At 41.8% G+C, this 22,748-nt stretch overlaps 3 protein-coding genes and 1 long non-coding RNA gene across 7 annotated transcripts; 2 read left to right on the top strand and 2 right to left on the bottom strand.

Annotated features, from left to right (window-relative positions):
* Positions 1-1,056: 1,056 nt before the first annotated feature.
* Positions 1,057-1,695, bottom strand: LOC112269528. Its single transcript, XR_002961403.1, has 2 exons — positions 1,490-1,695; positions 1,057-1,395 (listed from the first exon to the last, which is right to left on the bottom strand). It is a non-coding gene; the product is annotated as an uncharacterized LOC112269528 (long non-coding RNA).
* Positions 1,696-1,847: 152 nt separating this feature from the next.
* LOC100845142 (1-aminocyclopropane-1-carboxylate oxidase homolog 2) lies at positions 1,848-3,505 on the bottom strand. The gene is made up of 2 exons (XM_003579847.4): positions 2,749-3,505; positions 1,848-2,541 (listed from the first exon to the last, which is right to left on the bottom strand). The coding sequence occupies exons 1-2, from the start codon at positions 3,258-3,260 to the stop codon at positions 1,962-1,964; spliced, it is 1,092 nt and encodes a 363-aa protein (XP_003579895.1). The 5' UTR covers positions 3,261-3,505; the 3' UTR covers positions 1,848-1,961.
* Positions 3,506-6,229: 2,724 nt separating this feature from the next.
* Positions 6,230-8,625, top strand: LOC100846873. The gene is made up of 5 exons (XM_003579852.4): positions 6,230-6,495; positions 7,111-7,225; positions 7,345-7,434; positions 8,049-8,147; positions 8,246-8,625. Exons 1-5 carry the CDS (start codon positions 6,428-6,430, stop codon positions 8,345-8,347), a joined length of 474 nt encoding a protein of 157 aa, XP_003579900.1. The 5' UTR covers positions 6,230-6,427; the 3' UTR covers positions 8,348-8,625.
* A 1,105-nt stretch (positions 8,626-9,730) lies between these two features.
* On the top strand, positions 9,731-22,146 carry LOC100843008 (actin-related protein 9). 4 transcript variants are annotated; one of them, XM_024455581.1, is made up of 21 exons: positions 9,731-9,887; positions 10,037-10,109; positions 10,443-10,564; positions 10,666-10,725; positions 10,800-10,871; positions 11,931-12,033; positions 12,465-12,673; positions 14,047-14,167; positions 14,876-14,940; positions 16,184-16,273; positions 16,422-16,472; positions 17,438-17,569; positions 18,836-18,925; positions 19,175-19,245; positions 19,326-19,399; positions 19,496-19,539; positions 19,627-19,676; positions 20,063-20,108; positions 20,306-20,356; positions 21,507-21,653; positions 21,750-22,146. In XM_024455581.1, the coding sequence occupies exons 1-20, from the start codon at positions 9,885-9,887 to the stop codon at positions 21,648-21,650; spliced, it is 1,671 nt and encodes a 556-aa protein (XP_024311349.1). In that variant the 5' UTR covers positions 9,731-9,884; the 3' UTR covers positions 21,651-21,653; positions 21,750-22,146. The 4 variants fall into 4 exon arrangements, with proteins under 4 accessions (XP_024311349.1, XP_010239600.1, XP_010239601.1 ...); XM_010241298.3 differs by having other exon boundaries at positions 19,326-19,539; positions 21,804-22,146; XM_010241299.3 differs by having other exon boundaries at positions 19,326-19,539.
* The last annotated feature ends 602 nt before the right edge of the window (positions 22,147-22,748 follow it).

The raw sequence follows: 22,748 nt of genomic DNA, 5'->3' as shown, positions 1-22,748 counted from the left end.
GGTAAGTGCACGGGTAGTGAGTACCCATTGCCATCCATATCAGGGAGCTTAGTTTCCCAAAACGAAAGGTGATGAACCCCCGGCTCAAAGATGGTGATAATCTGTAGAAACTCTAGTCGTGCAAACGTGTGGGTCACTCTAGTTGTGCATTAATATAAGAACATCATAAACATGAAAGAAATGATAATATATGTATTATGCATGCATCAATATAAGATCATAATTCACATGAAAAAGTGCAATTACATGTGCAATTACATAATTGTAGTTTGGCTTATAAACATTATTAAAAAAAATAATTAGGCAACCCATGGGCGCCAAGTTGTACTCATGCCCTGCCCATTACTAATTGGCTTACCCCATGGGTGACACCCGTTGACGAAAACGACGATCCATACCCCCATTCAGGTCAGGTATCCATGGGTGGTTTTATGAGCAGATTGCTATCAGAATTTTTTTGTTGAGTTGTCACAATTAATCAATGAATATTGAGTACTCCCTCCGTCCAACAAAGATGTCTCAACTTTGACCAATTTTGAATGCATCTATACACTAAGTCATGTCTAAATACATCCAAATTTGGACAAACTTGAGACATCTTTTGTTGGACGGAGGGAGTACAATAACTTGCGAGTTCAGAAAACAAAATGCAATGGATAAAAATGTGAACATGCCCAAATCAAACATTGATGATGACACTCTGCAAATTTATTTTTTTCGAAGAATGAAGGCAAAACCTCCAGGTCTTATGCACACCGCCATATTTTTATTAGAACGAATGAACGATACCAAACACATTATACCCCCTCCGTCCAACAAAAGATGTCTCAACTTTGACAAAATTTGAATGCATCTATATACTAAGTCATGTCTAGATACATTCAAATTTTGACAAACTTGAGACACGTTTTGTTGGACGGAGGGAGTATTAAAAAAAAATTAAAACGAAAACAACATTAATCGTCAGACTTAATTTTCTCGCGTCAAAATCCTCAAAATAAACAGGGCTAGCATGATGGTCTCAAAGCACAAAATAAAATTAAAATCGGGTCAGAATTAATTTTAGAGCATAAAAATCCTCAAATTAAACAGGGGCTAGCAAGGATGGTCTCAAAAGCATACAGGAATTAATCAACACAGATCTATGTCGAGGATATATATTACCCGCAATTAACTTGCAACGATAATCACACAATCCTAACAGACTAGACAACATAGTCCATAAATCCTAAAACTGAACTCTGTGCTTGGAGATCGATCGAGCCCGCAAGAGTTCCTGCGTCGATTTGCTTCAAGGAGAAGCCAGCAGCGTCTTCCTGGTCAGCTTGACGATCCAGAGCTTGTCGTCGTCGAGGAACGGCTCCTCCTCCATCTCACAAGGCCCACATATTGTCGCTGATACGAAATACAGTTATTAGTATCACATTCTGGCTGGCAGTCGCCCATTCTGGTTCCAGAATTGCCAAATCAATTGGAGTCTAGTGCTTACGGCTTAGGGCTTTGTCCAAATCAATTCCCTACTTTGTACTGACAAATACTACATCAAGTATGCATGTTATTTCTTGGCCTCTGTCTCCTGCTGAACGGAAATGTCTTATCTTTGTGGGCAAGGTAAGCACCGATCGAGAACCGTAATGAACAAACATGCCGTCGGGCAGCAAATAGACCGTTTGTGGGCTCGACCATGACTGGAGTCTGAAGGGGGCATCGCAATCAGGTTATTGGTCATCTGGTAAGTTTCAGAACAAGAAAAAAGGACGTCATGGTGGAAGTATGAGTTACTGTCATCATGTGTTGCTCTAACGTGCGGGTTCATTTTGTTGTCAAGTTCTATATATTCTGACGAATAATTTAACGTCTGGCAATGCATTAGAGAATACACAAGCCAGCCACTCTTGGAATCAACATCACCCACGAACTTGAATTTCTTCCCGAAAGGTCTTGCCATCAAATTCATTCATTCATAGACGGAAATCATTCATGGCCATCTTAGGGCCTAACCCGAGCGAGTAGTAATGCGCGACGTAGTCCCTCGCGAGCGTCTCCCGATACAACGCCGGGTTCTCCTCCGACAGCAGCTCCTTGATGGGGCCGTACACCCTCGTCGAATCCGGGTCGCTGGGGAAGCACGCGATGGAGACCCTCGCCATGGCGGCATCCTTGGCGGCACCGAGGACGACCCTGTGCTCCACGCTCCTGAACCTGTCATTGGAGACCATCTGCAAGAGATCGCCGACGTTGACGATGAACGCGCCGGGGATCGGCGTGACGTCGAGCCACCGGTCCCCGTGGAGGATCTGGAGCCCGCCGACGGCGTCCTGGAGGAGCACGGTGAGGAAGCCGGAGTCGGAGTGGCGGGTGGTGCCGACGGCGTGGGAGGGCTCCGGGCAGGGAGGGTAGTAGTGGCAGAGGATCATCTGCCCCTTGTTGCACCCCATGTCAGACAGGTGGCTTGTGTTGAGGCCCAGTGCTTCGGACAGCAGCCCGAAGAGCTTGTCCCAGAGGTTCCTCACCTGCTCGGCGTACTCAAAGAACACGTCTCTGCAACCAGATCAAGATCAAAATTCAATTGTTGTTCAGATCAAGAATTATCTCTCTTTGGTGGGCGGTAATTTTGTCAAACGAGACATGGGCATGAGAGACTTTGACACTTAATTAACAGTGGACTTTTCTTGGCTGCAGAGTGCAGACTGATCAAGATTCAAGAACTCTGTTTAGCAGCTAGTCCGGTAATGGAAGGAGGCTCACCGGCAGGAGTCCGGCATGTCGGCGGGCGGCGGCGGGTGGGGGGCCATGCGGAGGTAGAGGGTGTCGCGCCAGTTGGCGAGCTTGGACTGGTGGAGGTCGAAGTTGCAGTTGTACTTGACGGCCATGGCCGGGTCGCGCGAGTAGAGCCGCGCCTTCTCGCTGCCTTCCCCGCCGGGGGTCTCGTGGAACGCCCTGGCCGCCCGCACCGCCGCGGAGGCCACCTCGGGGGCCACCCCGTGGCCCGTCACCTGGAAGAACCCCCACTCCGCCGCCGCCCGCCCCACGGCGGCCACCGTGGCCGCGCGGCCGCCGCTCAGGTCGATCACCGGGATAGCGGCCGGCGACGGCGGCGGCGGTGGCTCTTGGACTTGGCCGGCCGCGTCGGGGACGGCGGCGCGGAAGATGCGCGGGAGCCGGGTGATGCCGGAGGCCGCGAGGCCGTGGACGCCGGAGAAGGTGGCGTCCAGCGCGCGGAGGTCGGCCGCGCGGTCGTAGTCGGCGGCGCCCGCCATGGCAGCGTGCTTGGATCTTGGATGGTTGGTTGGTGGCGCGAGCGTGAATTGGTGGTTCTGAAAATCTGCCGCGACGGGGACGCCTGCTTTGGACAGCGACGGGGAAGAAGGAGGGAGGAAGTGTACCTACCGCGTATCCAACTTTTCTTCCTCCAGCAAATCTTGGAGCGTGATGACGCACCAACGACTTGGTAACCAGGAGCAGTCCATATGCGTTCAGATGAATATGGCAAATCCAAAAAGATCCCAGGGACACGGAATTTTAAATCTCAACCTATTAAATTACCTGAAATTACAGACTAAAAAGGTGAAAAGTGTATTTTATTTTTTCATTTGGGAACGTATCAAATGAAAATATCTAGTCAGCGAAAAATTAACTTTCAATTATAACCATTAAATCTTAAATAAATGGATCATATGAGAGATTGGACATCTAATCAAACGATTTGTGAAGATCCCTTGAGACCTCTAATCACATGTCTTTTCCATGATTTATCGGAAAATATGTACCTAGTATCTCAACTCCGCTGGACATTTAGTTCCCTATCTTCAAGCGAAGAGTGATGACGCGGTATAGTTTTGCGGGAGGATCAGCATTTGGCCATCGACCTCATCTTATTTGTCTCTCTAACCAACTCATTCCTAAGGAATTACGTGGTGTGACCAAATAGCAATTTAGCATTTGGCACCGCTTTTAACCGTCATAAGGCCAGCATTGCCAAAGCGAAATATTTGGAACCAGAGCAAGTAGATGCTCTGATGCCAAATCTGAGAAGAAGATAAAAATACTCAATAATTCCACTCCTCCAACTACCCAATCTCTCGTACCATGGCATTGAAGGTCGGAGCCTTGAGCGACATGAAGGTTTGATGCGGCGAAGACCCTGGCGGGCGATGGCGAGCACATCGACTGCCTGCGAAGGCGTGACGGCGAGAACACAGCCACTAGCGGCAACAACGTCGTCACCGGTTGTGGTGGCGATGGTGAAGTCCCTGCCATGGATGGCATTGAGGCGCGGGTTGGTAGGTTGGGGATTGGTCGTCGCTGCGAAGTTTGGGGCAGGTAAGAGAGACACAGGGAGAAGAAATAGGGGAAGCGGTGTAAATAATGGAGAAGTTGGGGTATTTTTATTCCCAAGTGAGGTCCCATTCGTAGGCAATTTGGCACTCCTATGTCAGAGAAAAAAATGTTCTAATTTCCTATCCTGACTCTCTCTCTCTCTTTCCTCCTCCGGCTCTCGGGCACTCCCTTCCATCGCAGCCTCTTCTGTTTTTCTCGTCCTCCCCAGACACCATGGTTTTGCTATATCAGGTGAAAAAGGGGTCCCACAGGTACAGAAAGAAAAATAAGAGAGGATATATGTCGAGTAGCATAGATGTGGCAAAGTGGAAAGCCACGTGCCAATTCAGGTCTAAAAACAAGCCATGTGATTGCTCGTACTGTTTTATTTCAGTGAAGGGACCAAATTGTTCAATTGGAGAGTTTGGAGTTTCTTTTTTTGTCCCATTTTGAAGTCGAGGACTCAACATATACATTTTTATATAAAGAAGAGACAAAAGTAAACTACTAGGTATAAGTCGTAGGTAGTGGCGAGTTCTTATGGTAGACGTATATTGAAAACGATATATCATTTGGTTATATTTTTTCTTGCTCGGTGCCTTTTAACATGATGTATACATTTGTCCTGCTAATTTTGTAAGATTTGTGATATTGACATGGCCACCATGGATACGACCATTAGAACCTTAATTGTTGGAGTATTCAATAACAATTATAATCAGGTGAAATCAAGTATTAAATTTGTTCAATATAGTACTTGCAAAGAGGCAGAGCTACTATTTTGTATGATCTTATTATGCAGACATCTTATTGAACTCTACAAGTCCAAAGTGAAGATGAGGTGCGATAGCATGCAGCGGGTGACGCAAGGTGAAGCCTATCAAATTTACCTTTCAACAAATCAAACGGCACATGATTCGGAGCTTGCTAGAGAAAGATATCACGAATTAAAGTTGAATCCGATTCGGGTCCGAGCTGTCAGGAGACTCGAATTTGTTTTAATCACCCAGGCTGCATCCGGAGTCCAAATCAAGCAAAAAAGTACTTGTTGGAAAGGTAATTACAAAACCTTCGCAACGGATCCGGCCCCACAAGGAGATTCAACGCGTGCTGACCGTGGCAGACAAAACAAGCTGACGGATCTGTTTGTCTGTTTCCTAAAGAGTTGTAATTTGTTAGGAAAGTTATAGATAGAATTGGATTTTGGCCTCCTTACTCAAGGTGGACGAAAATCTCTCTCCCTCCTCCTTTTATATACCCCATGAGCCTCCCTATAGAGACTTGGGTTTTGTTTAGTTAAAAGTTAGACATCGCTACTATTTCGTGTAATCGCGTGTATCGGTTAGACCACCTGTTTTACCGCTTTCGGAACCCCAACTTATCGTCTCGTCAAGACATTGGTTTGATATAGTATATTCGCAATTTCAGATTGCATCCGTTATTTATCTTGTTCTTCAATTGCTTGCAGGAACAAAGACCTTCGTGGTCAGATTGATCGTGTCCCCGCGTGATCAATAACCCTCCGGAGTTGGTGTATCGATTGCTAAGGCGCTGTCTTCTAGGCTGTAGTTAGATCATCAACGTCACCTCTTACCCAAATCAAGAGTTACCAATCTCATCGAAAGATCTGACCACCCCGCACCCATATCAATTTGCTCCCCCTTGATTTGGTGTCGTTTGCTTTTGTCCACTCAAGTTACTTTTGGCTGTCAAACAATGTTCACAATCAATGAATATTAATTACTTACTCCATCCCAAAAATTATACAAATTCATCTCGCTTATTTTGGAACGAAAGAAGTATGACTGGTTACGTGTGACGATACAGATTCAACATTTGTACATTCAAACAAGGTGACACATTTTCGCCGACACGTATACAAGTCCAGTCCAACCGATCAGACACTCAGACAATCAGACCAAGCGCCAACTTGGGCGTCGGCAAGGCGAGCCGTGCGTGGCAGCAAAAGACCAACAAGAGAACTCGGCGACCATCCCATCCATCGCCTCCTTCCATCCTCCTTCCTCCTCGGGTGGGTGCTCGTCGCAGAACAGGAGAGGGGGGAAATCGACCGAGGCGGGCTGCCGGAACAAGGATCCATCCATCCATGGGGTTCATCTCCTTCGTCGGGAGGGTTCTCTTCGCCTCCATCTTCCTCCTCTCCGCCTACCAAGAGTACGTCCACGCCCCCTCCCCCCCTCTCTCTCTCCACCAGATCTCAACTCGTTTCAGCTCCTTCTTCCCGTGGATGGACGCCCTCCGTCGTGTCGCCGTCACCGGACTCGAGCCGAGTAGGCTCCGTACAGGCCGCGGCTTGGGCGGGGACACAAAACGACCAAGGTCTGCTCGCTCGCGGCGGGATCCGGACTGTGCGCCGTGTTCTCGGATCTCGACGTTGATCTAGACAGTGTCGGTAGATGTTAGCCTTTTCCGCGGTGGATCGTTAGAGGTGGGGGTGGATCCGTACGTTCGTGCAAGGGTTCCTTCCAGATCACTGCGGATAGCGGTGCGCAGTTCTGTTTGCTGTTCTCGTCGAATCCGGGCTGGTCATTTCGCTGAGCTTCACAACCCCCACCCCCAGGGTTTCGGGCACTATACTTGTTGGTTCTCATGGAATTCCTTGAATTGGTTGGTACCCACAAACGTGTTTCAGTCACCATGGACCATGTTTTTTTAAGTTTGAATTTCATTTCTTCTGCTAGCGTTGTTTGCTTCAGTGTACTCTATACCGATCTAGTAATACGTATGCTCGTGGAGATTGTGGTTGGTACACTAACATCGTACATGCAGGTTCAGCGAGTTTGGAGCCGATGGTGGAGCGGCAGCAAGCTCTTTGAAGCCAAAGTTCGAGCTCTTTGTCAAGCAAGTGTCCAAGAACATAGGAATGGCAGCGCCACATATCGATGTAGGAATGTTTTTTCCTGGTTTCCTGCCTCATTCCACCTCATTGTTTTTTTTTGTTGTTGTAAGAATTCATTCTACTTAGTTGCTCATTTTGATGGCTTTTATCTTGCTCGTTTACAGATTAAAACTGTTGTTGCATCAACCATGTTTCTTAAAGCATTTGGTGGTCTGCTGTTCATCATCAGCAGCTCATTTGGAGCGGTCCTACTGGTGGGTATTGTTACTCTGCAGGCACTATATATAAAGTTTACATTAAGGGGACTTCAAAATGTAGACTGGTCGCATCATGTTTTCTCGAACTTTTTTAAAAGACGTATCATTGTGATGCAGTGCGAATATAATTTAAAAGATATGATGCATTTTGTTGTAAATGTCTTAGTGTGTACATTTCATTGGCAATTCGCTAGCATTGTTGCTACTGCGACATATGATCCTTCATACATTTTCGTTTGTAATATCCTGTCCTAGCATCTGAATATGGAAACTTTAAATTTCTGGGAAGATTCCAAATATAGTATAGTTTACTCACTTGATAGGCTTTTATCTGATGAATTTTGGGCAACTGATTTGCTGTAATAAAGAAAAATGTATTCTATATCCCAATTAAACAAATGTTAACAATCCTTCAGGACATCAATCCATGCTGTTGCTAAACCATAGATTTGTTTATGGTTTATAATAAAGAGACCAAAGATATATTAATTCGACGAAAATAATGATCATGCCTTGACTATATTAGTCTTGCAGTCGCTTCCTTTCCTTTCTTACCGTTCTTCACTTCTTTTGTTGAAACCTGTAAATATTTACGTCATCCACTTGTGCAGCTTGTCTACTTGGCATTTATAACCCCTGTTGTGTATGACTTCTACAACTATGAAATGGAGTCGCAGCAATTTGTCGTGCTTTTCACCAAGTTTTCACAGGTTTGTCTGGCAAATCATGCCTAGTAAGCTTTAACATTGAACTATTTCATCATTAAGTTGTCACTGTTTTTTATAACTGCATTCCTTTCTCTGTTCAGAACCTTGCACTTTTCGGTGCACTACTTTTCTTCTTGGGGATGAAGAACTCTATCCCAAGAAGGCACTCGAAGAGAAGAACCACAAAGGCCAAGACAAACTGAAGTCAGCAACTGTAGTAGGAGGGGGGAAGCTATTATGCTCGTCTGTTTACATATACTTAAAACAGTACCTGTCCCACTTTTGCCCATAGAATCTGTGAATTGGGACTTGCAGAACTTATATGTAGGAATTTAAGCACATCTTGATTGATTCTATTTTCGGTTCTGTGCTTTGTGTTTTATGCCTCGTTTTGCTACAGAAACAGCTTGTCTCCATGCGACATCAAAAGATACAGTCTTGACTGTTGAGTTCCTCAATCACTAAACGCAGTTTTCTTTCAGTTTCTTTATTGATTATAAATAAATAAATTATAAATGTATTCATGAAGGCAAATTTAGGGACCCTTTTTTGATGTGGTCAATTCATATAAATTTTGGCATCCTCCTTATTGTTTTAAGGTTGACGTGATGCTATGCATCTTCTGATATGGATGATGGTCTTTGGGGCATAGCAGGTGCCGTTATCAGGGATAATCGTCGCGAGTTCGTTTTGGCATGAGCTGGAAGATTGAATGTTATTCGAATGTGCTTGCCTCCAAGGCTCAGGCTCTCTGGCTTGGCTTTTGAACTAGCAGCGCTGCCCGTTTTCGACGATTGTTATCACCTATCTTTGGATTTTGAGAAGATCTTCGGTGGCTGTCCTCGAGAAGCAGATATGGTCGCCCGTGAGTTAGCCAAGTTGAAAAGTCTGGTGCCATGTCTTGGTTTCATTTCCCTGTATCATTGTACCTCTTTTAGCTAATGATATAACCGTTGTTTCGAAGCAAATGTGGTCTTGTGTTGTAAAATAAAGGACAACTACATCACTTCCACGCACAAGCTGCCTCCCTATCCTTGAGCCTCCGTCCTAAGCTAGGGTTGAGCATATGTTTTTCTAGGGAATATAAACATATGTTTGTTGCTAAGCAATGCTAGAAAAATCAGTCCGACAAAAGAAATCAAACTGAATTTCAGTAACTCTCTGCGAGCAATGCACATGGCAACTAATACATGAAGAAAATTGTCCATCAAATGCATGAGAGGTATTTGCAATTAATTGATGGTTTTATAATTGGTCGAAACTTAGTTTCTAAGTTGGTTGAGATTTTTTTTTTTAAAATGAGATTGGTTTGTAATTTATTAAGTTTATAAAATTGATGGGGCAAGAGCGTCTAGGTATATCAGTGACATTGGTGATATATCAGTAATTGAAACATGTTTTATACGTATCATTGAAACAACGTGGAATGTTAGTTTAAACTTTTGGATGGCTGAGATTTTTTAGATTTTTTTTCGAGCGAAGGCTGAGATTTTTTAGATATGTAATGACTAATGACTTTCGTGCTTCCAACAGTAGTAGAGATTAGAAATTGACATGGAGACACGTTGGATGTGAATCGGACGGCCCATGTTACCTGGTTGCTCTGAACTGCAGGGAGCACACGAATAACCAAACCCCGCGGCTCTGCTTCGCCGCCAGTGTAAACGAAAATCCTCCGCCTTCAACTCCGGCGCTCAGGTCCGCCGCCGCCGAGGGCCTGCAGCCTCTGTCGCCGACCAAATGGTAAGAGATCCACTCGCTACTCCCCCTTATCCCCACCCCTCTCGGGAGCGCCCAAACCCCGCGAGTTCAATTTGTCCCCGCAAACTAAACCCCTCCAGAGGAACCCTAGCGAGGTAGGTCGCTCATTCTCGTTTCTATGCCGCCCGCAGGATTACCTCAAGACGGTGGTGCCGTCGCAGCTCATGGCCGAGCGCGGCTCCAATCTCGTCGTCATCAACCCAGGTGCGCGGAAACACCTACCCTCCGCATTAGTCACTCACCCGTCTTCTTGGTGTACATTTATCTGCACTAGTTTCTTTTGATGATTGACGCCTATTGCGGTCCAATTCGGGTAAAATGATGTATGGAATTCGGGTTACTTTTGAGTTCACGTGCCGAGTGGTACGCATAACGCGTGGTCAGAAGGTTGATTTCTGTAGGAAACCGATGATGTTCTAGAGCCGAGCAATAGCTAATATCTGTGAAACAAGTATTTGATCTTCTTATCTGGTGATAAGTTTTGCCAAGTCATGGTCATTGTCAATTGACCGAGGATCTGTCCTTTGTACTTTGTAGGATCTGCAAATGTGCGCATGGGGTTTGCTAGCCAGGAGGTGCCATTCAATATACCACATTACGTCGCCCGGCGCATCTCCCGGCAGAAGAATGATGCACCAAGGCTCTCGCTGCGGGATCAGGTGGTGCAGATACAGGGGAAGTTTCTCCCCTATTGTTGTTCCCCTGATTACATTGTAGTATCCATGTACCTTCAATATATGAGAGTCGTTTCTGTTTGCAGAGGCTCAATTGCCGTGCTGGTTCATCACATAATGCAGAACGAGAGAAGGCATATGATACTGTAAACAATAAATACTTTCACCATCTATTTGGATTATGTTTTCCACCCGACCTAATTAGACCCAACTCCTGCAGATTGCTTCTCTACTCAAAATCCCATTTTTGGATGAAGTATTGCCTTCAGAGAACCAACCCTTACCTCCTAAGGTATTTTGTACAGTACATTGTGCTGGGTGTTTTGCTTACCTGTTTCCATGTCCAACTTAAGATTTTTCACATTACTTGGTGAGATGTAAGTAAAGCCCGAAGGTAGGTTTTGTCTTGTATATAGAATGAAAAACTTTTCATGGAGTGGAGTTTCCCTTTCACGGATGCCGAACCTCTGTTCTCACCTCCTTTGGGTGTCTAGTTATGTAGATTTTTAAGAAGCATTCAGAACTTTACTATCTTGAAATGGGAACTTCGACATGAGAAAACATTATTGAAGATGATGTGAAATTGTTCGTTGCAACTTATAGTTGTGAGGTTCTGTCCTTCCACATCATTCCAGGCCATGTGCAGCCACTGTACTCTGCATCATGATAAATTGATAATGATCCAGTTCCCTCAGGGAAATACAATGAGTGGGAGGAAGGGAACTTTGGGACTTATCTGCCCTGTACTGCTTAAATGTGAATCCTAGTAAGCTGAAGCTACGGACAAAAGAATACATGATAGCTTGGTGTTATTTGATAAGCTTGAGGCCCTTTCCTCGGGGAAACTCAAGCCAGTCAAAGTGTCGATGTTTATGGCGCATCGAGGCTTATAAGCTGTTTACATTGGATTCAGGGCTTGCACGATTATCTAGTGTGTTGCACTTATAAATTATATGTTCAACAAACTACTTGATGTTCAAACCTGACCTCTTGCAATGGTACTTATAGGTCATAGCTATCTGTAAAAACATGGACATATTGTACTTATCTATAGATGTTCTCAAGGGGAAGGGTTGAAAAGAATATTTTGAATACTGCACAGTAAGTATGTGACATGCACCTACATGTGAATATTGTAAATTGTGGTAAAATGAATCTTCTAAATTTATATCGGTTATCAAATCATCTCCTAAAGTTGCTGTTATTGTTCCAAGTTCCAACTTCTGACAACAGATTCTAATAGAAATAAGTATGTGTGTTTGATGTGTGAAACATAAATAAATTATATGATTTGATTTAGCACCGACGTTCTTGGCATCTGTGTGCTGATGTGGTTATATTGACTCTTCAGATGGGACGTGTTGATGGTCTTTCTTCACATCAAAATAGAGATGATAGCAAACTCAGTTGGACTGATGTGATGGACAGAAGTATCAGATCATCAATGTCAATTGGTATTTTCTGATCTTTCGCTTCTTGTTTTAGTGGAAGTACTATTAAACCTGGACCTTTGGGTGTTAATGTCTGTTTATTTGCTGGAGCTAGCTAGGTCTGAAAGTCTAGAATACTGAAGTTCTTCTGTATATTATATATTGCTTTGGTATGAGATCTAGAAGTTTTTGGTCTCGGCTCTTCTTACATATGTCATGTAGACATCACGTTTTATCTTGCTGCTTTACATTATCGGAGTGGGGGCATAGCACAGCTATTTGATGAAATCCCTTGTTTGTACATATAAAGAAAAAACATAGTTACTTAGTTATGCTCAGTTCTTTGTGGTGTTTACGGTGGATTTGAAGAACAATTCTACATAAAGTGAAGTAGCTTATATTTCGCAGAGCATTTTATGATTACAAAATATTGATGACCCCTCACTGCTGGCCAGAAAGGTCAGTACACAGCGATGCTGATGAAGATCCTTCGCACAGCACATCTGATGATGGTAACGGGCCCAACAACTCTGAAGAAAGCAAGTATAAGGAAATGATATTTGGAGAGGATGCTTTGAAAATCCCTCCTTCTGAGTCATACTGTTTGAGTCGTCCGATCAGGAGGGGTCATTTTAACATCTCTCAGAATTATTCATTAAATCAGGTAAAACTCTAGATTACCGTACGATACTTTCCTTCAAAAATTCGGTTTGTTATTTGTCATTGTTTTCTTGGTATGTATTTGGCAACACCGCCCTTTAAATGAGAAGTTCAGTTTCAGTTCATTCACTGATACTTTCCATCGTTATGTTGTTAGTCTTACAAATATTGAGTGTGGCTGTAAGTATTGTTTTGGCTTCATAGTTATCAGTGTGGGAAAGCGATCTTGCAACATTGTTTGTTGAGGAATGAGGACAAAGATTGTGCGAATCAGATTTCTCCTAGCATTTTGGTGAACTTGGTTGCGAATCTTTATTGAAATCTATGGAGTACAGTAGGCGAGATGCCTACAGAAATGTACTGAATAAGGCCTTAACACAATTCTCTTCAGTCTGAAACACGTTAGCAGGAACAAGGTTAAATTTCTGCCTATTTCTCCACGCACAAATGTTCCAGCAGCCAGTCCTAAACATATCTTCGTGCAAACATTTGTAGCCCCGGCTGTCTTCTTGCATAGTCACGGACCTTATTTATATGAAAGAGTTTATGCAGTAGATTCTGAATATAATAAAACTATGACGTACCTTTCTGCTTTCCAGTTTACACTTCCTGGCTTCTACTAATTTTTCTGTTACTTCATTGGTAACACATAAAATTGAGCAGTTTATTCTGCCTATATGGCAGTATTTAATTTACAAATATACTCCCTCCGCCCACAAATAAGTGTACTTCTAGGTTTGTCCTAAGTCAAAGATATTAAAGTTTGAACGACTTTATTGAAAAACATAGCAACATTTATGACACCAAATTAGCATCATCAGTTCCATTTTGAAATGTAGTTTCATAATATACCGATTTGATGCCATATGTATTGCTACTTTTTTCAACAAAGTTGGTCCAATGTAGAAAAATTTGACTTAGGACAAAACTAGATGTACACTTATTTGTGGACGGAGGGAGTAAGGCCTTGTGGTCTAGTTCTGTAGAGTTCATTATCTATATAGCTTAACATAATTGAAATGGGAAGTTCTTACCCAAACAACTATGGAGTTTTGAGATCGAAGATAGAACTGAAATTATTATAAATTACCTGTTATGCTTTGCCTTTATGGTTTATTTTATAGTGCATGTGTTTTCCAGTGATTAACCATAATCCTGACTACAGATTTTAGAAAGTTACATTATAAATAAATACTAGGCTGGATTTGCTTTTCCTGGTTGAAATTGATGGTATCTGGCTACAAAATGTGGTGGAAAGAGATGAGGCATGATGACTCTGTTTCAAACTAGTTATGAAACCTATGTGTGTCCATAGTTTTTTTCCTTATATATAGCATCTTAAATGGTAGATGTTTGAAAAAAAAAACACTATTGCAGGTTTTAGAAGATCTGCGCACTATTTGGAACTGGATGCTGACAGAAAAGTTGCATATCAACCCAAAAGACCGAAATCTATATTCTGTAGTTCTTGTTCTTGGGGAGACATTTGACAGTCGAGGTATTTCTTCTTTCATGTAATAGTACCTCTGATGTGTAGTGGCATGCCATGTGGATGGGGGTTGTGTATGATCCTTAGGACCAGTGACTTGATCCTCAAGTGGACCACGATATCCTTATTAACTATATCGAATTTGTTTCCACGTTTGTCGCTTGGCTTATTGTTAGGTTTCGTTCAACCTTTTTTTTTTCCAAAACCTCTCTATAAAGGGAGGCCCCATTGTAATTGAATCAAGTAATCATTATGTCAACATAGATTAGACTCCAACCCCTAATCTACCGAAGGCTGGCCGGTTTGTCATCACGGCAACTTGGTAGTCGAAAGCTTATGCTCTTGTCTGGAAAGCCAACATGACTGCAACATTTGTAGACACATAGTTTGCAATGGCGGCAGTACATTTATTCAATCCCTGGTTTGTTCTGCAATTCTGCAACCTCTGCTGGGGCCGGCCATGAATAATCCTTTGGCTGATCCCTCATGCTACTGTTGTGTGTCGATGTGTCCATGACCCATTACTCCGTTAGTATGGTAGCCTTGAATTGATGATTCATAATTAGGAAATCTTGAGATGTTGTTGACAAATGTCTCTTGTTGACTGTTTGCTTTATCTTTTTTCAACACCTTCTGTAGTTCTACTGCAAAGTATATGTTCTGTTGCATTAGGTAGTTTTTATACTTTCTTTTTAATATCTATCCTATCCATGTCAGAAATAAAAGAGATGCTGTCCATTGTACTTTGCGATTTGGGGTTTAGCACAGCTGTGGTACATCAGGTTCATCTTTGCCCCCAGTCTCCTAGCATTTAACATTTACTTTCTTTTACATCTGAACGGAAGATATTTTTTGCCATTTGCAATTGATAAGCAAACTAATTGGATCTTTTGTCCCAAAATCGGACCTCTTTTGATAATTTGGGGTAACGCTACTTCAAGGATTTTGGGATATTTTCCTCAGTTCTGAGTTTATTGTACTAGGCTAACCACTATAAAGTACAGTAGTATTTATCAAACGGACTGCGCTCTAACATAGAATCAGCATAATGCAGTTGTCTTATGCAAACGGCTGGATGTTATTTGGATCGAACACGACTGGTGCTTTTTATATTAGTGGAGATGGAGATAAATTTATATTAGTAGACATGTGTGTTGCACGTGCACGTTTACTAGTACGTTGAATTGAGCTTTACCTTTATTACTCTATACTTCAGTCTCGTTTAATAAGGCTGATTTTGATCGAGTACAAGGATTAAGGAGGGCATGGAACCAAGAGAACAGTAGAGAGAAATGGTCATGGTGCCTATAGACTATAGAGTTAGTGTTGTTGGAACAAGAATGGTTAATGTGCATGTTTAACCATCAATGTTGGAGATATAGACGAGATATAAATGATCACAAATAGGAGAAAAAGTCATCAATTCTGTATGCATGCCTTGTTGTATTTAGAAACAAGATTGTGAAAATTACCGACTTTATAGTTTGAGACAGATGATGTACTATTTTTTAATATTTCCAAAGCTTGGTCCATTCACAAAAGGATGGACTAAGTGCATGGTCTACTGCCAGATGAATTGTTGTTAGCCTAGACCAGTTTGGCACTGTTTCCAGGTGCTAACTATTCTGGATTAACAGCAGTCCATATTTTGTTAGCGGGTTAGCTCATGAAACCAGGTATGATGAACCTTTCGTGCTATTGGGTTGATATTAGTATTTTGCACGTGAAGGTTGGGTTCTAACTTTTGTGCTTTAAACCTGGTACGCTGTACACCTGGAGTTAGCCTATTTTGGAGTTGTTTTGGGGTAGTTGCCTGTTCCTAGTTTTAGTTTTTATCTAGTAATGTACAATATAACTATTTCAGTTAAGTTTAATGTAATACCACTAATGAGGAAATACAACTTGATACCTTATTGTGGTTAATGTATTCTGCTTTCCAGACTAAAGACTTGTCGAGACATAAATTGTAACATGAAGGAACATTAAACATCCCTATTTACTCTTTTTATGTTAATATTTTGTTAGGAAGCACTAGCTGCAGCATTTGGGAATGGTTTGTCGACTGCTTGTGTCGTCAACATTGGTGCTCAAGTTACACAAGTAGTTTGTGTCGAGGTAATAACCATGCTTTTTTATTCTTCTTTCATTAAGCACTGAAAAGGGTGGTTCATACTCTGAATGCCAGGGACCGTTCTTTAGTTTCCTATAAAACACCACTTAGATATCATCATATCAATGTACTGTCTTCTGTGAGCCTTTGCAGGATGGAGTAGCCTTGCCCCACACAGCTTTGGCACTTCCATATGGTGGAGATGTATGTTCTGAACTATGGTCTTTGACCTAGACAACCTATTTTCATTACTCGGGCAATCTGTTGTTCATGGTCATTCTATCTTTATTATTTTGTAGAATCTGTTGTTTATTGTCATCAGTTCTGTATGTTCTCATGCCATTATCTACTACCATGCCTCCTCCAGTTTTTAGTGTCAGGAAAAGGGTCTTCCTTAAGTTTCGTCTCATGTAACTGTTGTGTACGAACTTTTTGTCATGCCACTTTTTTCCCAGTAGGAAAATATGCATCTATTAGTATCCTTACCCTGTTCATAATGTATAATATGATCTTATGAATACAAGCAACAATCTATTTCTTCTGGATAGTTTCTCAGTTGAAAGTTAGCTGTACTCCGGTTTTAAAAATTGTGCGACTGGCATTACAAAGAGCAACATTTAGCAAAATACTGTTGCAAAGGCACGAAGCCATGAAAAATACCGTGCCATCAGTGAGCCCTGTGTTAGGAATGCAAACTTACTTTCCTGTTCCTGCCTTCTTCCACTCTTGTCTGTGCCCATGTGCATCGCAGGCATCATGCAAGCGTATGGGCATGACAACTGCCTTGTGTTTGGTCTCGACAAAGTAGCCTGAGCCATGCTTGACCGTCTCAGCCAGATCGGAAGCGTGGGTTTGGGGTAAATTTGGCTTTACAGCAATAAATCTCTCACCATGACGTTGAAAACTGGCTGAACTGTTATAAATATCATTCATTATGATGTGTCATGTGAGCTAGTTATAACATGATTGTTGGATGGCATTGTTGGAACCTATTTATGGATGATCTCCTTCAAGGCTACAGGCTAGATTGTTTTGTGATCGTATCACCTTTTATTTTGCATGAATTGCTTTTATGGCCTGTGTTGTATATCTTTCTTCCGTTCTGTACTGCACTTTATTTTGATTGATTAACTAACCAAGTACAGCCTTTGTCATTTTCATTTTTTTAGGACATATCCAGATGCCTACTTTGGGTTCAACATCGCCACCACACGTGGCCAAATTTCAAAACTGATCCCATGAAGAAGCCCATAGATATGCTAATGCTCAACAAAATAAAAGAGGCATATAGCCAAATAAGGGTGAGTGGCTTATTCTAAGCTTTACTAAGTCTCGAAACTTCATACTTGTAAAGAATTCCTAGTTGGACAGTCTGCTTGTGCTTCAGTTCAGCATTTCCCCCATCCACGCAAAGTTCGTTACAGTATTATTGAATTGATTAAATTCACCCTGAACTCTATACAAAGAAGAGATAACATGTGCATCTGACTTTACACAATTTGATAACACATTTTCTCCCGTGCATGGGACTATAGCAGTCCTAGAATCAGTATATTCGCAAAGCTTCTCCCCAATCTGTCTGTGTGCTTGCCGCTCTGTACTATTTCGTCAGAACATAGTAAGTTAGTAAAAGGCCACATGGAAACATTTAGACATGGGCTTAGGAAGATGCATAATCTATGATTATTTGCTACTACCTCCATTCCCAAATGTAAGAAGTCCTAGATTTGTCCTAAGTCAAACTCTTTAAAGTTTGACCAAGTTTACAGAAAAATATATTAACATCTAGAATATAAAATAAATATACTTTGAAAATATATATCATGATGGATTTAATAAAACTAAGATGTTAGTAGATTTTTCCATAAACTGGGTCAAAGTTTAAAAGTTTGACTTAGGGCAAAGCTAGGACTTCTTACTAGGAACGGAGGGACTATCATGTAGTGCATTATATGCATTGATAAATAACAATAATAATACAAAAAAGAGAGCTCTAGTAGCATTAATTGTAATTTGCTGACTACATAGGACATATCTCCTGTTACTATTTTATGCACATTGCCAAATCCTCTAGAAAGAGAGAGATCTTATTTGGACCTATCTATTTGCCTTGTGCTTCTTATGTGAATTATTATTAGTTTCATTACCTTTCCATTTTTTGATGCTTCCCTTTCTTTCTCCTTTTGTAAATCCTTGAGTACACGGACTTTATATTATGTAGTCTGTTATCTTCATGAATCAGTCATATATCAACACAGATAGGAATTCATTATAAACATACACTTCATATATTTACATACTATGTACCACCATACTTCGTGTGAAAATTGTTGCACAAAATGAAGAAAACTAGTATACGTAAAAGGAACTCCATGTCCTTTTCAGTGAAGAAGAATGGGTGCTTGAACCCATGACTTCAAAGACAACAACCTTGTGATCTGCCACCCAGTTACATGGGTGTCTCCACGCCAGAACTTCGAAATTTGTCATTCTTAAACTTGAATGATATTATTCTAAGTTGAGGTAGAATGTTCTGTTAATCTTATTCTAGTGCACTTTTTTCACAGACTGGAAGTTTTGATGCTGTTGCGGTTGTTCATTCATATGAGCATGAAAAATCTGTTGGGCATCAGAAGACAAGGCTGTCAGCTCTCAGTGTAATTTTTTAAACCAGTGCATTCTGTTCTCTTTTTTATCTCTTTTTGTTGACAATGTCTTTTGAGATTGCATGTTATTTGACCTGGCAAATAAATGCCATGCGGACTCTCTCCCCCTCCCGACCTCCCTCTATTTGTAAAATCTACTAGTGGTGGTTGAGCTGTAGCTGGAGAGTAATTCTATGTTTACTTGCAGTATTTCTTGTTAAATAATATATCTACAAATTCAAAATTGTTGTGATAAAATAGGTTCCTCCTATGGGGCTTCTTTATCCTAGGCTTCTCATTCCAGAAGAGTACCCTCCACCTCCTCGACCTTGGTGAGACTTTATTCTCTACTTTGGTGATTGCGCCTTTTGACATGATGATTGCTTCAAACAAGACATGTGCATGTTTCCAGGTTCCAAGATTGTGATGACATGCTGGAAGATACATGGCAAACAAGCGACGGTCTTTCTGGGAATGGTGGGCTTGGTGCGTGGGACAATTATCAAATGTTACCCACTAGATTGAGGAAATTTGATAATATTGGCCTCGTAGAAGCCATTCTCAGTAGTGTTCTTTCAACAGGTCGTATTGACCTCCAGAGGAAGCTGTTCTGTAGTATTCAGCTGGTAAAGTATCAGCGTTGTTTTTCATATCAGTATTGCTGTATGATGCAAAAAAGGAACAGTTGAGAGGAGTGCTAATGTGCTTTTCAGGTTGGTGGCGCAGCTTTAACAGCGGGCCTTGCACTAGTTCTCGAACAAAGGTTAACTGTCACCTTGTTCCAGCATTATTTAATGGAAGACTACTGCAATAATTGTGTGAATGATTAGAAATGTGCCACCATATGTAGCTAATGTACAAGGGTGCCAAGCAACTGTTCTTATTTGTTTGTATTTACTATTCCTCCGATCCTAAATTCTTGTCGTTGGTTTAGTTCAAATTTGTACTAAAACAACGGCAACAATTTAGGATTGGAGGGAGTAGTTATGTAGTCTTTGTTCAAAGATCTTTTGCGATAATGAACATCACAGTGTTGCTGCAATAACTATTGCTAATGCAGCCCCTGTTTTTTTTGAAAGAAAATCAGATGCACATTGATGTCCTGAAAACCAACTAGATTTTTTTTGATATATTTTTTCTTCTGTCCAGGGTCCTTAGTACTATTCCATCAAATCAACCAGTCGAGAAGGTCGAGGTATGTCTCCTTGCAAGCATGCGAATCCATAATTTTTATAAATAAGAATGCACACGCTGTTTCTTGTGATTAACATCCCTGGATGGATTATGTGATCAGTTTATCTCAGTTTTATATTCAATGCTGCAGTGGGTCCGTAATGTAGATTCAAAATCTATTATTTTTCCTCGTTGTAACCTCTCGTCTTAAATTCGTAGGTATTACAGTCAAGGAGAAACCCGTTATTCATCCCATGGAAAGGTGGTGTGGTAAGTAGCATCTATTTTCAATATGGTATAGTTTCTTGTGCGCATTATGAACTAGAAACATGTATATTTAATTGCTCGCTATTGGTAATAAGACAAGCTGATGAAAGTTTTAAATGTCTTACATGTGTGAATTGTCATTTTTAATACAATTTCTGCAAACAGTTGAATCTAAAATTACTTTGAAAAATGTCATGATTATTTAAGTTGGATGTTATTCTTTGTACATGCCTGTTTTCAATAGCCATGCTGTGCTGGTTATTTTTTATTTTAATCACATACGCAAGCAATATTCCATATCTAACCATAACTCCAGAGGAAACACTTCCGCACCTGGACAAATACTTATTGGCAGTCGTTTCAGTGGCTCTTAATGTCAACAGTAGGCTGGAAATGAGTGTAGTGTGTCCTGCTCCTTTTTGAGTACACTACAGAAAACCACCACAGTGAGGGCCTGATTTTCAAATACCACCACTATTTGAGAATTTTTCAGAAAACCACTGAGCTACGGGCAGGCTTGACTGATACCACTGATCGATTGATGAGCATGTCTTGACAGCAGAGCTTATGTGCGGGGCCTGCTTGTTAGGTTTGAGCTGGTGCCACCTGAGCGTCGACATAGAGCGCATCGCCCTCGTCTTCATCGGTAGCAGACAAACGGTCTGGCATGTCGGTGGTTCCCACCATGAAGCGGCCCAGCTCGGCGTTTTGGATGCATGATAAGAGGAGTGCTTATAACTATCTAGATAGGAAGAATATCAAGAGGCCTCGTGTTTTACATGCATGTCTTGACAGTAGGAAGAAGTGCTGCTGCTGAGGCCGAGCTCATGGAGGAGGCGCAGCATGCTGGAGGTGTTTGGGATTATGCAGAAGGGCTGGAGTTGAGGTGGAGGAGGGCCAGGTCGGGGAGGTAGCTAGCGATGTTGTGTCAATGCTTAGGGGGCGCCAGCTCGGACCTGACAAACAGGACGCGCATGTCAGTTTTGCTTTTTAAGACGTGCTCAGTAGCTGATCAGTATTTTCTGAAAATTTCTCGAATAGTGGTGTGTGTTTTTAAATCCTAGCCCTCGACGTTGTGGTTATGTTTGCCTTTTCTTATATGCTCCACTGCTCCTATATTTCAAATCCCTAAATCCTCTCCATGTTAGGACAGATCCTGGGCGTCCTTGATATTGGCCGTGATGCTTGGATCCGTAGAGAAGAATGGATGAACAATGGCGTTCACCCTGGGATTCCCAGAAAATACAGGGATTCCTATTTCCTTCAAGCGCAAACAATGTGTTACTACAATACATAACAGGTCCTCTCTTTCATCGCATGCTGTGTTCTGGTAGTAGCATTGAACCATCTTCATACAGTTTGAAGGTGTTAAGTATGGTTTAATACATTTTTACAGGTGGACTGAGCATGTGTTTTAATTATCTTATAATGTAATTTCTGGGCGCGCAAGACTGCGATATTTCAGAAGGGGCATGGAGAAGAAGATGGGGAAGGCTTCTTCCCTTTAAGTCAGAAGTAGCATCGCAGGGATGCTTGTAAATCATCTTAGAGATGCTTTCTGAAACCCGTTATCTATTTTCAGGGCGATTTAGTAGCCCTCTGTTGCTTACCTTGTAAAGTAGAACAGAAGGTCTCTCGATATTTTTCCTGACTGTCAAGATAATTATGGACACTTCTCATCCATCACATTAGTCCTGTTCTGAAATGCCAGGTTCTTTTTCAGTATACTTGTAATTTTGTACTAATTCACAGACACTTATTATGGATCGGAGGGGAGTAGCACAGAAAAATGACTCCGCAGGTCTCAAATATAATTATACTAGTACCATTTGTGCCTGACTAAATCACATTTAAGTCGTTCTCATCTCATATATTTACGTCCAGTTCAATGTGCCACAACAAGATGACGAATCGTGGCCACTGGTTGGCATCTTTAGAAACCCGGTTCATTTTGCTAATTCTCAGTTGTCTAAACTTTTTAGAAATCTAAAATCACTACAAAATGCAGCAAACCTAATGTTGCAGTGGCGCGCCATTTAGTACTAGCACGATCTTAGTGGCTAAGATTAACAAAATTATAGCCAGCTTAGAATTAAACAATTTCTTCTTTTTTACAAAAAAAATTTGAATAGCGGTGATCTTTTGAAACGACAGATTTCTCTACAAAATCAACATTTTCAGCACCCCTTGGGCACCACCGCACCATCACCAGCAGCATGAATGTTTACAGAAAACTTATTTTGTAATTTCTTTTTCTGTCTCAACTATTTTTCGTGCAAGCTCTGTCATTAGTGGCCCGCCCACTTCTCAACGTTGCTGTCATTTCCAAGGCCCCGCGAAAACCATTTCACCATTTTTTACTTTCCCTCCCCCGCCAAAACAAAACATCTTCCCT

This window comes from Brachypodium distachyon, chromosome 5 (assembly GCF_000005505.3).
Source record: "Brachypodium distachyon strain Bd21 chromosome 5, Brachypodium_distachyon_v3.0, whole genome shotgun sequence".
Lineage (NCBI taxonomy): Eukaryota > Viridiplantae > Streptophyta > Magnoliopsida > Poales > Poaceae > Brachypodium > Brachypodium distachyon.
Note: the sequence above shows the minus strand (reverse complement) of the source record. Positions and strands in the feature narration are given on the sequence as shown.

Bases quoted from the DNA above. Each gene is read 5' to 3' on its own strand.
- LOC100845142 (XM_003579847.4), bottom strand. From the start codon at position 3,260: ATGGCGGGCGCCGCCGACTACGACCGCGCGGCCGACCTCCGCGCGCTG. The intron at 2,542-2,748 runs GTGAGCCTCCTT...ATCTGGTTGCAG, and splicing joins GACATGCCGGACTCCTGCCG to AGACGTGTTCTTTGAGTACG.
- LOC100846873 (XM_003579852.4), top strand. From the start codon at position 6,428: ATGGGGTTCATCTCCTTCGTCGGGAGGGTTCTCTTCGCCTCCATCTTC. The intron at 6,496-7,110 runs GTACGTCCACGC...TCGTACATGCAG, and splicing joins CTCCTCTCCGCCTACCAAGA to GTTCAGCGAGTTTGGAGCCG. The intron at 7,226-7,344 runs GTAGGAATGTTT...GCTCGTTTACAG, and splicing joins TGGCAGCGCCACATATCGAT to ATTAAAACTGTTGTTGCATC.
- LOC100843008 (XM_010241298.3), top strand. The intron at 10,110-10,442 runs GTGCGCGGAAAC...TGTACTTTGTAG, and splicing joins TCTCGTCGTCATCAACCCAG to GATCTGCAAATGTGCGCATG. The intron at 12,674-14,046 runs GTAAAACTCTAG...ACACTATTGCAG, and splicing joins AGAATTATTCATTAAATCAG to GTTTTAGAAGATCTGCGCAC.